General features: G+C 40.3%; 1 protein-coding gene across 4 annotated transcripts in view; it reads left to right on the top strand.

The window, feature by feature from the left end:
• grik2 (glutamate receptor, ionotropic, kainate 2) overlaps positions 1-17,216 on the top strand; it is a 193,701-nt gene that overhangs the window by 77,557 nt on the left and 98,928 nt on the right. For all 4 annotated transcript variants that reach the window (XM_064342994.1, XM_064343002.1, XM_064343020.1 and 1 more), the window contains exon 7: positions 1,730-1,903. In XM_064342994.1, coding sequence (XP_064199064.1) covers positions 1,730-1,903 — 174 coding nt within the window. The remainder of the gene's footprint in view (positions 1-1,729; positions 1,904-17,216) is intronic.

Genomic DNA, 17,216 nt, shown 5'->3' with positions numbered 1-17,216 from the left:
ATTTCCCCAGCTTTTTCCCCCCTGAGCTGAGGGCCCATGCATGCGGGTGTTTGTGTTTTGAAAATGCAGCGTTTTATTTTTTTGTTTGTTTGTTTTTGTGTTTTCAGATATTTTCTGAACACAGTGTTGGTATGAACACAGTGCTTTTTCTCTCACATGGTTGTTTATATACTCTTGTTTGAGAGAAAACTATCTGCTTTTCTAGCGAGAGAAACAACCAACACAAATGGATGCCATTTTGCAAATGTCCAGCAACAGTTTTTTTTTTTTGGTAACACTTTTGCATTTAATCAAAGAAAACCCAAACTGATGCACCTGAGAGGCACTGTGCTTTTTTACACATTCTCTCTCCCCCTGTATTTTTAATGATGCCTATAATTTTGCTGAGGTAAAGATTGAAGTCGGCAATGTAATATGATGGGTAAGGTCTCGTAACCTACAGTAAAGTTTGCAGGTTCAATTCCTGGGTAGGACACTGTACCCTTGAGCAAGGTACTTATCCTGCATCCTGCATCCTGCATCCTGTTATATATATATATATATAATATATATATATATATATCCAGCTGTATAAATGGATACAATGTAAATGCTATGTAAAATGTTGTGTAAGACTCACTAGATAAGAGCATCTGCTAAATGCCTGTAATGTAATGTAAGTCACTGGACTTTCCTGCCAAAGTATAAAAAAAATATGTATCTCCAGAGACATATAAGAATACAAGACACCTTCATATCTTTTGCCTTTTCAATATGGAGAGGATAAGTTTGGGTAATATTTCAGGCCAATATTGGCCAATGTTACAGGCCTGTTTAGTCCATAAGACGCTTTACAGTACCTGTGTTATTGCAGTTATGTGCTTACTGTTGCTCCATCCAGCAGGGGAGACATCACTGCAACAGCAAAAACAACACATAAAAATGTACTTAAGAAAATAATGAATATAATGCCAAAAGAAACTTACTTCATCTCTGGGTTCCTAGTTTTATATGATTTGATATGAGGGATAGTTCTTACAGTTATGGGAGAGAGATTACAGGCCCAATTATTTCTCAAGTGTTTGTAGCTTGTTCTTACAGCCCCACTGAAAGCGTCTACATTAAGAGCTCTTCATGGAACAAAATAGGAGACCTTGTCTTTCCCTCATTAATTATTAGCATTAATGTGAATAAGTGAGGAAAAAGAAAAGAGGGGAGGGAAGGGTGAAGTAAAGTAGACTGATCCGACAATGCATTTGGCAGAAACAAGGCCCAGAGCCGTGAATTTAATTCACCCACCAGAAACCGCACACCAGCCACAGAGAGCCTGCATATGGCACCCATTTTCTGCCAAATTTGTTTCACAAATGCTTGTGTAATTTGCTGGGGATCATTGTGTGTGTGTGTGTGTGTGAGAGAGAGAGAGAGAGAGATGTGTGTGTGTGTGTGTGTGTGTGCGTGTTCTGTGTGCATGTGTGTGTGTGTGAGTATGTGTGTGTGCAACAGCATGGTTTTATAGAATATGGTTCAAAAAGACAAGTGAAGCTCCATTTTTGCACTTGGACACATCCTGTGATGAATTTTCAGTCTTAAATTGTATAACATTTTTGCACAACATTTAAATTCCATTAAATCAGGCTTTTTTTTTATAGCATATTGTAATAAATCACTATCATATCTTATGAAACATTTACATATAGAAAATGAACCTGATTTCTGTGGTGGTGAATGGATCCTCTTCCTCTCACAGGACCTCTTTGCCCTGGATGTGGAGCCATACCGCTACAGCGGGGTGAACATGACGGGGTTTAGAATTCTCAACACCGAGAACACCCAGGTCTCCTCCATCATTGAAAAGTGGTCCATGGAACGGTTGCAGGCTCCGCCCAAACCGGATTCAGGCCTGCTGGATGGATTTATGACGGTAAACATACAAACAATACCAATTCAGCCCAAAAATACATGTTTCAAGTGAATGGAGTTAGATGAACAGCAATTAAAGCTATTCCCTGCATGGCTTTGATTACATGGAATATTGTCCCCTGATATTGTATGCATTTTATATGGCTGTACTTAGAGCATTCTATTATACCACACTTAACCCTGTCTTGGCTAGGGCTCACTTATAAAAGTGGTTTTTATTCTTCTTAAAACAAAGGTTTTACAAACACACACTCACACACACCTATGCACACACACACACACACAGTGATATTTCAATGAAGGCACCAGGCCTTCATTTCTGAAGCCTCGCCATTGCATTATTGCACACCGTAGATACATTTTCATTTTGTGTCATAGCACATATCTGATGAAGTGACATCACATTTTTTAATGTCATAAACTTGCTATGTTAGGTCCAGAGCCATAGACTCATTACCGGGCCATGTCAATACCCCAGGTATCAGCTAAATGTGCGAAGACTAATGAGAATTATTAGCATCGTTTCACTCAAGCATTTCAATAGCCAAATGTGTCTTCAGAACATACTGTAGAACCAGGCTGAGGTCTGACTTTGGAGTTTAGCATGCCAGCCAAAGCAGCTGTTAATGTCATAAAAGATGGCCACAGCAAATTGTGCAGTTCCTGTGTTGTCGATAATGATACGCGCTACCATAGAGTTTTGTTTTGTGTTCTTTTTTGACGCTCAATTTTTCGGTCTGGTCTGTGGATGATGTAGGCTTGAATCTCACAAAGCAAAAATGAATGTTAGCCGGCCAGCTGATGCTTTTAGCTGTGGTGGGGAGGCCACTATATCCCCCCAAAGTCACACTGGTCAAACTTCGTTTTAACACAGGAGATATTTAGACCTGAGCTGCCACAGAGTGTGACTTAGCATGCCAACCCACAACTTCCGATAGCCATTGTTTTCATGGCCTTGCTCGGTCGATTTTAAATGAAAGGGACAACAGATGATTCCCAATCAGTGTTTGTGTGTTAACCCACCTTCTCTGCTCACAAAGTGCCCAGAGGAGATAAATAACAGCATTCATTTCTGACCAAGCAAAAAGATTTATGTATCTGAAGATTGTTTTGTGACTGGCTTTTCAAGAAATTAATGGAATGCGAGTTAGAATTCAGGATTTATTAATTAGGCAAATGGCAATCAGTCAGCGCCTAATGCATATTGACACGGCGAAAGGTTTTTCGAACGTTTGATTAACTGCTTCATTTGTACGCTTTATTTACGGTCCTCTGTCCTTAAGCACAGCACTGTAAGAGTGACTTGTGGTCTGCTTTATAACAGATTGGATTGAATGGGAAAATAAAGACCAGAAATGATTTTTGAGCTTGAGATTACATGGGCGGGGATAGCCCAATAAACAGACATAGACCATTTCAGTTAATCCACTTTGATGATCTTATTTCTTAATATTTAGTAAAAAATAAAATGTAACAGTCAAAATGTAAGAAGTAATTCATAAAAACTACTTCCAGTGCCTCCACGATGATAAAGGCTGGCATCATCTTATTTGCGTATTTTCATGAATATTGATTTATTGGCTATTCATGGGTTACCATGTCTTATTCATCTTCAGATTAATCACCGGTGGTACCATCATAATACGTCACTCTTGAATTTGCGTGTCATTATAAGGTGACTCATAAAATGAAATCCCACAATAGAAATACCATCTGATCCTGTGCAGTGTGTGGCGGATAGAATATTACTGGCATTTTATGAATAAATATGAAAACATACACTTCCATTCTGCTGGAGAGAAATGTGATTAATAGACTTTACAATGCTGAAGCATGTGCCTACACAGAGAAGCATTGTTATTTTTATACAGCCATTATAAAAAGGTTTAAATTGCTATTTGAAATTCAGCTGCTTGAAACAAATGTATTTCCTAAATTATTTGTACCAACTCCCCATCATCGATTACATTAATATATGCAGGTCTGCAGGAGAAAACTGTGACTTTGATTTCCACAATCCTTTATACAACAAAGTCCATGCCAGCCATACCTTCATATGTATCTGCCAGAAAATTTTACATACAATCCTTATTATACACTTACTACTGTTGTCACAGTCATGATAATATAACACAACATCTATTTACATAGGTCATTAAACCTACATAATGTTGACATAAGCATGACATACCACTCATCATAACTAGTCATAACAGCTTGTTACAGCTAATGACACATAACTCTGTCATAATGTATGCAGCACGTTTTACAAAAAGGTTTAAAAATATTGAATACACTGCCTGGCAGCAAGAAATGGACCATATGGTAGAGTAACATACATCTTACTTAAGTCTACACATAGCGGCAATCTACAAAATTACTTTACTTAAATTGTGCTGCGTTTCTCAACTGGCACCATTGGCACCATAGTCCTTTTGAGTCCTGCAATACTTAGGGTATAATAGTTAGTACTGTTATTACAGGGCGTGTTTAACCTGTTTCTGTATGGTGTGGGTGACTTAGATTATCGCCCATAGAAGAGGGCATTTTTGCTCGTGATGTATTGTGGCAAGCACTTTTTTGTGTCTCTGGTAGTCTGAGTCATAAAAAAGATGGCACAACTGAGCATCTACTGGATATGCATCCAGATGGCCTGGAAATGCTTATTATGTTTGCCTTTACTCACTTTAGCAAGTGTATATGTTTACCCTTTTAAATATACCTGTTTATGCATGCGTAGTTAAATAAGAAGGGGATAACGATTCATCTGCTTAATTGCGGTGAGGTGGTTAAGATTTTGTTTGTGCGCGGTCCAATGTTAAGTCTACTTCTGTATTTTCTTCATGCAATGATTAATCTTCCTCCAGAAAAAAAAGCCTGCCCCAAGTCATGGCTTAACATGCATAATGAAAATGACCTAACAAGCTTGCCTGGGCTCATTAGCATAATTTTCTTCTCTGCTAATTGCTTTACCTTCTGTCTAATTTACTCAGTGCGCTCTAATCTTGTCCAGATTATGCTGCATCCAGAGCAGTGGTAGCCTTGAGTCTCTTTTTTGTAAAAGCACCACTGACAGCTGCTGGCCTTGGAGCAGGTCAGGAGGTCCCTTTCTCCCCTTTACTCCTCTCAAGGTCAGGGGGAATTACATGCTTCTATTGTCAATTGCTTCCATTCTTTTTTTTTTTGGAGATGAGTGTTGAAACGAGAAATGTTTCTTCGTTTTGGGGCCTAAATGGTTTGTTCTAAATTAATCCCCCCCTTTCAACTGGGCTCTTCCTGAGTAGAAGAGCCTGTTTGGTCTTCAATCTGTAATTTGCAATGAGAGAAGGAAGTGTTAACCAGGATAGTAGTGATGTGTTGTACTCAACTGAAATAAATTCAATTCACCAATAAATTTCAATTCAACTTAGATTCAATTCACCAATATGATGGATGCATGCTGACTCAAAATATTTCTGCTGTCTTGGGAGGGAAGCCATTTTTGTTTCCTTGACATACAGTATCTAACAGCTTTCTCACTTCAAAGGACTGTGGAAAAAAACACATCCTGCATTGTGGAGGAAGGGAGAACATTTTATTCAGCATTTTCTAATTCTAATTGTGTGTGTGTGTGTGTGTGTGAGAGAGAGAGAGAGAGAGAGAGAGAGAGAGAGAGAGAGAGAGAAGCTGCTTGCTGTAGCCTGTAGGGACACTGAGTAGCCAAAAAATATGTTGATAGCAAGGCATTATAAACAAAATAAAACATTAATTTTATTTAATATTATTTGAATCCATTATTTAACACTCTAATACTTGATATTCATTGTTATCATTAAGATTATTATGTCATTGTTGTCCTTTATTATATTATTTTTTTAGTTTGATGTTATGTAGTTAGTAATAATTGTTGTTTTTTAAAAAAAATTAAATTTTTAATTTTTACAAATTTTTTGCTTTGGCAATGTCATCATGCCATTAGCCCATGTCTGGGTCTTATTCTGAATCATAGATACATGGAGATCACAAAAAAGGCAAGAGAAAACCTATAAAAGGGAGAAGGAGGGAAACAAAGCGTAGAATGAGAGAAAAAAGAGGGGTGGGGGGGAATTATGATTGTGCTCCTGTTCCCTTCTTTCCGTTGGCACGGTGGCTTTTCCTGAACAATCTGTCCATCGAAGGGGTCTCTTGGGGGTTCTCTGGAGTGCTGGCTGTCACGGAAACAGGCACTTTACCAGCATGGAGTACAGTACCCTGCGTCTCGAGCAGGAGACTTACAGCAGGTCAGACACCCTGCAACATATTGAATCAAAAAGTGATGGAAGCAAAAGAGAAACATTCTACAAGCTAAAAGCTGCAGGAAGAAAAAGCGCACAGGGCTTTGACTGGAGATGAAGCACATTTTATGTGCTGAGCTCTTCTGTGTCTCCAGCTTCACATGAGCAGGGATGAGGACTGAGTCTGGCATCCAATAAAACAGAACTGACTGTGTCAGGTTGGATATTAAAAATATTCAGTATATATTCGTCCCCTCTGAGCTGCGTGTGAATTGCAACCTATAATTGACAATGGGATTCAGTTAAGATCACCGTGATCTGTTTGTAGTACAGTGTTAAATCCAATCATGAAGCAGGGAGGAGGTGATAGGATTTAGTTTGGTGTGATCTTTGGAGTGAAAATCAAAGGGCAAATCGACACATGGATGTATTACTTATCTGCTTAGCATAAACGCTTATCCAGAATAATTTACAGTAAACTTGTACGATCCATTTATGCAGTATATTTACTTACGCAATTCAGGTTAAAGACCCTGCTCAAGGCTACGACAGCAATGGCACATTGGAACTGAAAATCAAACATATGTGCTGGACAGTGTAAGGGCTTACAGCAGGATGCGTGTGTTTTTTCTTTATTTGTCACACACAGCAATAGTAATAGATTTTATTTTAATAGCGTCTCATCATCAAACTCAAAGTTCTTTACAATACAATGCCAAAAAATCTGAGGGAATCAAGCAGACACCAAAACAACAATCATTTCAAAGTGAATTGTATTAGGTTTAGCAGTACTAGTGACAGCTTGGGGCTGTCTGAACTCCCAAATCTGTGCTGGAAAAGAAGCAAGCAACAGAAACAACGTTTGGACAAAAACAGTGACCCTGCCACTACCCACAAATTAAAAACCTGTTAGAAGAGGGCAGCGGCTGCTCTCTGGTCGATGGCGAGCTGTTCGTTTTGGATTTGGGATCTCTGATTTGGCCTTCGTTTTGCCACATGCTGCGTGGAGCGTTTGGACAAGAACTCATCAGCTTTTTTTTTTCTTTCTTTCTTTCGATAGCTGGGTTTGTGTGGGCTCCAGCTGGCATTGCATCCACCCTCTTACATGCCAGGCCAATGCGTGGTGCCACCAAGCGGACCCTGTGACATCACAGTCCCCATGTCCTGTGTGCTTTAGCTAGTCTCTCGGACATGCCACTCTGAAAATGCTTTCGATATACTGTAGAATGTTAGTTGTTTTATTGGTTCTGCCCATCCTGTTTGTGTGGATGCCTGCCCTGATTGGTCCACACGTCCTCCTAAGGTCTGCCCACTACAGTTTGTATTTTTTCTGTCAGATTTGACATGGAAATTAGTGGTACACTTTGACCTTTGCTGATACTACAGAGTTCAGTGTGATGGAAACCTGCCCTGTCAAATTTCACATAGTTGTTTATGCTCTCCTCCTCTCTATCTTCCATATTCAGCCTGCCACTGATCCAGCAGGCACTGTGATATTTGTAGTGCAGTTTCCAATATCAGCATTGGTTACTTTGTTACCAGTGCTGCACGCTTCCCTTTTTCTGTTTGTAAAATGAAGACAAACTGTAACACCAGCTAACCCTCTTCTCAGACAGACCTCCTGGGGGTGCTCAGGAAAGAGATGGATGATTCACTCGCTGTACAGTCATGAATTAATATTTACACGCAATTAGTCATGAACCAATTTATTTATTAATCTATTTCCTTATAGCTGAAAAATAATGCAATGTCCGCATTGTTTATAGATACATCGGCGAACAGGTGAATTAGTGAATGAATGGATACACAGCTGGAGGCCTGCTGTGTACCTGTCAGGTATCCAAGGAGACAGGTATCCCTGGAGACAGGTAACCTGGGAGACAGATTTGATCTTCTGTATTTAGGACACTGAACTGGTAGCCCCACCCCCTCCCCCTCCCCCCCAATCCCCCCACCATCATTCTCACTCAGGGCTCAGGATGCTTCTGATCTTCCCTTAGGAGCTTGTTACCTGTCAGCTGTCACAGCTCACACTTCCCAAGAGAACAAGAGTCAACTATCTGCTTTTCTTTCATTATCTTACTTTCTTTCCCTGTTTCTTTTCCATGTCCTCCTTCCCCTCCTCAGCTCCTCCAACTGTCTCTACCGCTCAGAGTTTCTCAGGAATCTTTTTCTCTTCCTCAGCCTGATTCGCACTCACTGACTCATACATTTTGTTTGCCATCCTGTCCTGTATTCTTCTTCTTCCTCTATCTCTGTCTCTCTCTCTATCATTAGCATCTCATTATTCTAACATATATGTATAGTAAGGCTGTCAAAAGTGCCATGAAATTGAGTTTGAATATTAGCTTTTGTAATGAATTAGAGTTCGAATATATTCAAATATCATTTACTACATCTGGGGCCTCATTTAAAAAACGTATTTTAGATCAACTTTGTGGCGCGTACGTAGAAAATCACGTCAAAGTAGATTGATTTGACTGTGGAAACGGTTGTGGCTCCACGTCAGGTCTTCACTTCGCGTATGCACGCAATTTCATTTTATAAATGAGCCCCCTGCAGTTTCTATAGCCTAATGCGCAAATGAATAAAGCACTTTCTCGTGGATGTAATTTGCCACAACTCGGCATTTATTAATCACAATAAAAGTGAAATGATTGTTGTTTGTTTATTAACACAAAAACTATTCAAACGGCTAATACCTGTAGCCTAAAACAACATAAATTACTTACTCTGTTTAGTTTGTTTAACTTTCATCATCCAATTTTATCAAAATCTTCAGAACAGAAAGGAAACATAGCCTGCCATGGGTACATTATTTAGCCTAAATTGTTAGCTGACCAGACCTGTTGAACGAAGGGAAATAAAGAGACTGGCTCGCGAGGCTAGCTGACCAGTAACGTTAGGTGTCCATGGAGCTGAAAGTATCACCGGAGGTTATTGGCAAGGAAAACCAGACGATCCACTTGCTCTGGATCCAGAGCACAACGTTTTTTGTTGACAGAGGAAGTAACGTTAGCACAGGAAATGAACTTTGCGTGCATGAACATGATTCGCGCTTGAAATTAAAGCCTGTATATTCATGTTAATTACAAAACGCGGAATCCAAAACTAATATTCGAATGCTCAAATTTAAATTCGAACTTAAAAAAAAAAAAGATTTTCGAATAGTTTTCGAACTTCGAATATTTTTTGACAGCCCTAATGTATAGTATAAAGTTAAGAAACATGAACATCGGTGAAGCATTTAACTGAGAAGGCAGACACAAATATAAACCGCAGTGACATAAAGATACTTGGGGGTTAATGGTTCCAGTTGTTTTGATTTTACTGAGACTGCTAACTGTTAGCATTGCTTTGACAATGCATTGCTGACGCCTACTTTAATTCAATCGTAGTCGTTCTTTTTCAGACAATTACTGCACAGCTTACCAGGCTGTAGTTGCCCATGGTCAAAGGTGCATAAATATTCCAAATGTTCCATTACCACATCCACATTTGCTTCATCCATATACTCACAAATGCATATTATTGCATAATGCAGTAATAATAATAAAACAAATCAGAATAGTGCTCATTTAGTTTGTGCAACACTGCTTCCAATGTTTACCCAGGGACATTTGTGTTACTGAGTGTGTTTTTACAGATATATGAAGTACATGCTTTGTATAAGCGAGTAACTAGTTTTGTATGTTTTGTATGCTCTTGCATTGGACAAAAATACAGGCAATGATGTGTAAGCCAAATAATAAAATTAAATGCACACACACACACATACTCACACACATTCACTCACACACATGCACACACACAGACACACTCACTCACTCACTCACACACACACACACACACGCCACATATATACACACACACACACATAAATTAACCCAATAAATGTTGATAGTGGATAATTGCGGTAAAACGGTCCTTGCTCTCTTTTTGTTTCAGTATTGGAATGTGATATGCCATGGTCAGTGAGGCGGGTTAAGGAGTGCCTCAAACGGTCTTTAGATCAGTTACCCACAGTGACACATTCTCAGGCACTAAGCGTCGGTGGCGGTCTCGGCGATCGCTCCCGACACCGGTTGGGGCGCGATGCAGCCAGTATCCATGATCGCGAGGAGAGCCAACTGACTCACGGGGTGAGAGAATTCTCAGGAAAACAAGATCCGCCACCCACGCGTCAGTCCCGAGGGGAGAAACCATCAGCGCTGTGGCGTGCGCCAGTGGTGGTACTGCAGCGAGCCATGGGATGCTGCCACCGCCACAGCTGTGACCATCAGTGGCCATCACCAACACTTTTGGTTCAGTTTGGAGTTCCCCCCAACCTATCTCCTGTTTCATTCAGATTGTTCATTTCAGATGAGTTATGAAATAGGTCATACATCAGGATTTTATTTATTTATTTATTTATTTTTGCAGGAAAGGGCCCCCTGATTCAGCCAACTCTTTATTGTTACCTGTTCTTCTCCTGCCGTTGCATATTCGTTATGCGGTTTTGGGTTCTGCTAGTTAAGCTGATATGCAGAACTGCCAGTTCAGCGTGCAGACTATTTAAGGCCTGCAAATTTGTGTGCTTGACACAGCGGCTAATTATTTATTTATTTTTAACTGGAAGAAAAGCTCCTCTTAAAGACGTCACAGATTTTACGTGTCAGAAGCAAGATCAAAATGTAGTGTTTTAAGAAGAGGGGTATGGAATTATATGGAATTATTATACCCTCTCCAGCTCAACTCGCCATGCCTGATCATGACTATGAGAGGCGGATGTTCTCCTTTGAAGCCCTCTTAATCAGCCTTGATTCATCCTGTGGACTTCGGGCAATCCGATGGGCTGTTCTGCCAGTAGCTGCTGTCTCTTTTCCAGTGAAGCATGCAAGAATATGGCTTGTGTGATCTCCCCCCTCCACCCTTTCTATTCCGCTCTCGCTCTCTCTTTCAAGTCCGTCCACTCACATGTTCAACAAATACTTGTTTTCCCACAGGTGGATATTCATACTGAAGCGGCTACCTGGCAAAAGGGTTGAAAGGCAAAATTAGGGGTAGAGGAAGGAAGTGGCAGCTGGTTCCCCTAAAGGTTTAGGGGGAAGGGCGTGCAGTGCACAGCAGGATGGGGGATGCAGACATATTGTTGTGTGTGGAATGGGATATCTATTAAATATCGTTTTTTATAGTAATATCTTTCCACTCAGATGGAAAGAAATCCCAAATGTTTGATGCACTAACAAATTCCGTTCTTACAAATTATATTAAAATCTAGAGGCTCATTCCAGTAATCGCTAAAGTATTGCTCCCAATGCTATTTTTGGCTCTAGATTCACAAACGTGAACATGCAAGAGGATAAAATATTTAATATTTCACTGGAAGTAACTGAAGCACATTACAACATATGTGTCAGCTCTACATTTTGCAGCTTGATATGTACGACAGCTTTAATTAGACAATGACAGAAAGGCTGTGAATGACATTTTTTTGTCACGAAAAATGACAAAGCTACAACACTCTCATTTCACCCTACTACAGATTACCGGTGATGCAAAGTGGAATGCACATATGATTGGCTAATAGGTGACCAAACTTCAGACTCTGTAATGAGAGGCGACAATAGGGAGCTCATCATGGTAATTTTTTATTACTGTGACCATACCCACTGAAGGCCAGGTCTTAACTGCTTAAACAGCAATTTTATTTATCAGCTGTTAAAGAACAGCCCTGTTCTGTTTTATGTCCGTGCTGTATGACATCTAGTAGTGTTAAGCGTTCTATTCTAGTCTAGCTAAGTAGACTCAATGTAACGTCCAACTTTGCCTGTTCTTTGGATTTAGTTAGTGTTCTTCTCCATTCTCCTCTGAGCATCTGCCTTTGCCACTGTGTGCTGTATTTTGTCATACAATTTTTGTTTTTCAATTTATATTCATGAAGTCAATAATTAGTGTATTGATTAGTCATTGACAGTCACAGCTGTACTTATTGTTGGTGGGATGAGAGGTGGTTGAAGCCTCAGTCCCCCCATCACAAAGAGGAACCCCCCTTGTCACAAATTCAGTGCCATAACCGAAAAAGCTGCATGCTTGTGGGTAAAGTTATGAGTGGAATTATGTTCTTTGGGACTTATTTGACACAGTTTGCTTGGGCATGGAATTTGTAGATCTGCAGGGTCTACTTAAAAAATATAAGTAACGATACTCTTGGTGTTTATGTTTTCTATCAGGCATCGGTGAGAGGGAAGGTTCTGCATTCAATGTATTTAATCCATCCACTGAATCACAAATTGTCTGGGTGCAAATAAAATACAACAGATAAGATCATCTATAGCATTTAACAAATGTCGTTGTTGAATACTGAGAGAATTACTTAATTACTTTCCAGGCTAGACATGGTAATGGGCTGGTGACCCTCGTATGTGGGCTAAAACATCTGGAAACATTCAAGCCCTGTTTAAATAAAGGAACAACATAGTGTGTCTTGATATTTTGTATTCATAGCCATTGAAAAACACTTTCACAAGGCTGCTTCACAAAATTTTATTTGTTTATTTTGTATTAAATTAGCACACAAAACAGTTAATAAAAGGATGAATGAGCAGAAATGTATTGAGGAACTTGAAATCAGTAGACTCCTCCCTGTGGTCATATGTGAAAGTGCAGCTTTCTTGCAGAAAGTTGCATTAGGAGCTCTTGCCAGATTCCAAGCAATGGATGGGTGATATGATTACCCTATTTTTGAACATACATTGAGTGAAGGGGTGAGGAGTGCCTGTACAGAAACCTGGAATATATGTACAACTACAACAAATGCAAATGCCATTAAAACAACCCAGTCGGTGATCAGATCAGTGAATCGGCCTAATTGCATTAAAAAAAAAGGTTTTCAAGGTTTGTTTTACAATTGGAGGCAGTTACAGCTTATTCACCATGATAACACTTCAAGCCTAAATCCCTAATTGTCTTTGTCATTTATGGGTCTTTGCAATGTGAGAAATATAATTAAAAAATGCTTCCACACTGTTCTAACATCTGTTACCTGCCACACACTGAAGGACCCCCCATCACATCTTTGGAATGTCATTACCTCACTTTTTGGAACAAAAACAACGATGCTGCTTCAGGCTTCCACCAGTTTTTACAGATAGCGAAAAATAAACACAGAAGGGAAATACAAGTCAATTTTTTTATCGACATACTTTAATTAACAACAGGGTGGAAATGCACCAATAATTTTGTGCGGAGCCCCGCAACTGAAGAATAAAAAAGTGTAGTACAGATAAAAATCCATCAATTCAAAAGTTGATGGATTCAGGACAGACGCCGTGTAGCAGGAAAATCCCTCTGCTGATGTTGCTTGTGTGTTTGCTTGTGTTTTGATATGCGCTCCAATATCTTTTTGAGAGAATCTGTCCTCGATGTGTGTGGCCACGGAATTGCTCGAGCGTTTCTTTTCGTGAGGGAGAACGGATAAGGAAGGGTGATGTAAACATTTACCATTCATTTTTATTTATTTATATATTTTTTATATTCTGAGATATCTTCCCTCTGCTGAGACGAATAGCGAGCAGGACTGCTTTGATTTATTGTGCTCATTTCCTACGTACACAGATCTGAATTTCACAGGGTGAAAAACAAAGAGGTCCGGCTCATGCTACGGCTTCTGGGAGTGGGAATACAAAATAGGATTACACCTCAGATGTTCCAGAGTAAAAAAAATACAAACAACAAAAAAAAAGAAAGCCAAATGCAGAAAGTTACAGAAAGTGCTGTTGCTTCAGAAGGTGTCCCTGCAGAAGTGTGTCAAAATGAAAAGGTTTTCACGAGCCCGGGGCCGTTTCTCATGGTAACTACCTGACGGCAGTAGAGGACGATCTGGAAGATGCCACACTTGCGCTTTTTCATCTCTATTTTTTTCCTTTTTTTTTACCATGGCCCTGGAGCCTGGTGACAGCTTTAAGACATTGTCCACAATGCCACAATCCGATTTGACAGTTTGGGAGAGGAGGGGGTGGTGGTGGAACGGTCTGGGGCCATTTTGAATGTGGAGACAAGTTGTGCATGTGGGGTGATGGGCTGTAGATAAATAGTGAACTTAAGCCTTACGTAACAAGTAGGAGATCCCAAGATGACTTGGTGAGATGGTACCTTTTCCTGGACTGAATCAGTCTCAGGCATTGAAGACTATCCTGTTTCCTGTTTTTGTGGACAGCGGTGGTCTGTTTATATTGGCTGTTATAGACAATGGAGCTTGGGTCCGTGTGTGTAGGGGGCATGTTAACTTTGTAAAAGACTGAGAGAATAGCTCAGATTACTCCTTTGTGTAGACCCCCTCAATCCAACTTCTAGAGGTTTAATTTTTCATTCTCCTCCCTACCTCAACTCCCCCCCACTTTCCCCATTTCTCCATTCCTGCGTTTGAGGCAAATAAAACCTGAGACAAAGCGATTGTGAAGTGGAGGAAATTAAGGAGAGCTCCAGGTCAGCCATAAACCAGCAGAGCATAATTATATATGTATAAACAATCTGTTTTTGAAAATGTGCCCCGAAAACCACTTTGCTGATGAATGATTCAGAATTTTTTATTTATTTATGAAATAGTTTAGAATAACTGCATGGGCACAGCCATATTCGGCTGACTTGACACATCTTTATGTATGTGTCTGGCTTTGCTACAACAAATACATGCATGGACATATACAAAGTGCACACAGCAATACTCAAACACGTGTATGCACGGTCAAACGTGCGCACAAATCTACCCGTGTACACATTCACACAGATTCACGCTGGTGCTTGTGCTTGTGCTTGCTACTGCATTTTTTTCTAAGCCATTCTTCTCACACAATCAACAAGGGATCGATTAGTGCTTCTGAGAGGACAAATAATTCTGCCAGCCAATGGGTAATTCACGCACACATTCAATTTGCAGCAGTCGTTGGGACTGGGGTGGGGGGTTGGTGGAGGTGGGTGGGGGTGGGGGTGTTCAACCGAATGTTTCACTGGTAATTCAATTTGCTATAACTATCAGCAAACTTGTTAACTTAATGCTTTTATTGGTTCTCCTGTTTTAAACAGGAAACGCACAGTGACTTCCCCCTGAATGGAGTCATTAGCACAATAAGTTGAAATGGAATAGACACAAGCTGTTCATGTGTGAAACTGGAGAGTTTGGGGGGTGGGGGGCAGGGGGTCGCGTGTAGGGAATGTGGAGGCCAGTGGGCGCGAGGGACGAGACAGTGGGGGGCACATGAGGTCTCTAATGGAAGCGTCATGCTGGGATAACTTTCTCGTCATTTCGAAAATAAAAAATATATATAAATAAATAAACGTAATGTGAGGAGATGGAATGCACTTTGTGGCACGAATGGCCCCTTGTAAACACATAGAAAAAAAAAATGCTCACAGGAGATTAGAATCCCGGGGCCACATAACGGCTAGACAGAGAAATGGAGGGTGAGGCAATGACATTAAAGAGTAAAGCGAGTCGGCGGGAAAAACAGATGAGTTCCTATTTGATAGTTCATTGACTTCTCCTTTTATTTCGGGTCCCCTGTCCCAGCCGGGGTGTTGGCTGTTCCCTTGTTCACAAGGAGGCCCCTGCTCACCAGTCTCATTTCATCACAATGGGGTCACGGCGAAGCCGGGGAAAGACAAACGGCACAGTAAAGCAGAAGGCCATTCTGGAAACAAAACCAACCGCAATTTACCGCAGACAGCACAGGGTGATTTCAGTAATACAGAGTATGCGCCGGGAACAGGGAAACTTGTGCTAACAAATTTTTCTAAAAATGACAGAATACATAAAAATGAACTAGCTGGGCCTTTAAAAATAACCCTATTTCAGAAAAAAACATAAAACACCCATATTTACAGGAAATATAATCTCTTTATATCCATTAAATTAACATTTCAGTGTTAAAAGTGTTCTCACTATGAACTGCAAGAATGCAGAATCTAATATGGTCTTCCATTTAGCCCAGGAATATTTACTCTTCAGCTTTTATTATTATTTTTTTTAAACAAACATTAGCCGGGGCAACTGCCACACACACCCTCACACGAGTACTCTTTGATGGACTCCCCGACAAAATCACACGTCCTTACGAATGCACATACATAAGAACACACCTACAGTACTGTAAACACACTCTGGTGTGTGCCATGCTGAGGGTTTGGGTGAAGGTCAGGCTGTGATTCAGACTTTAGAGTAGCTCTGTATAATACCGTGCCACACTGGTCTGCGTCCAAGCCTAAGACAGAGAGTGAACGTGAAAAAGAGGAGAGAGAGAGAGAGAGAGAGAGAGAGAGAGAGAGAGAGCGAGAGAGAGCGATGCTAGGATAATGAGGCTCTGTAGTAAATGCATCTCGGATTGGGAATGTTTGCCAAACAAAGAGCCCTGCAAACTCAATTAAAGCCCAGATTTCCCACAGGAAGAGAGGGAATGTGAAATTATCCCTGCTTGTTAAACCTGTCACTTAATTTCATTCTAATTATTAGTTATGATCCCAGAGACCCCAAGGCTAATTGTTTTTTCCCCCGTTCATTCCATTTTCCGTGACAGTGAGAAGGTTCTTCATGACTCTGCCACATAGATTTTGTGATATTGTGATGTTTATTGACAGACCTGTGGCTTTTGGTAACGGGATCACTTAAGGCTGAGGGCACCAATCATTTAGGCTGATTTAGTTTGACAGCAAAATTTGTTCTGGAAAAATATGAGTTTCAGATGTGGGGTTCATTTGTTTTACAAGAAAGGGAGAGTGATTGTAACACATATCTGTCAAAGAAATGAAATATTACTCTCTAATTATGTACAGGAAAGGGTACATCCACGTAAAAGACACAGATACAGTGATTTTGATATTCTCTGGTGACAGAATGGTTTCCACACACATACAAAAACATGATTATAAATGCATCGGTAACTCATGCTATTTTCAGGCTATTTCCCCACAGTTCAGTCTTTAGAAACACACTGTAGAAATGGCAGGAGTGGTTGTACATGGTGGGATGAGCCCCCAAATAGAATGGCACGCAGAGTATAGAAAGATGAGGAGCCATAGGAGGTTATG

This window comes from Anguilla rostrata, chromosome 1, assembly GCF_018555375.3.
Source record: "Anguilla rostrata isolate EN2019 chromosome 1, ASM1855537v3, whole genome shotgun sequence".
Classification (NCBI taxonomy): domain Eukaryota; kingdom Metazoa; phylum Chordata; class Actinopteri; order Anguilliformes; family Anguillidae; genus Anguilla; species Anguilla rostrata.
Note: the sequence above shows the minus strand (reverse complement) of the source record. Positions and strands in the feature narration are given on the sequence as shown.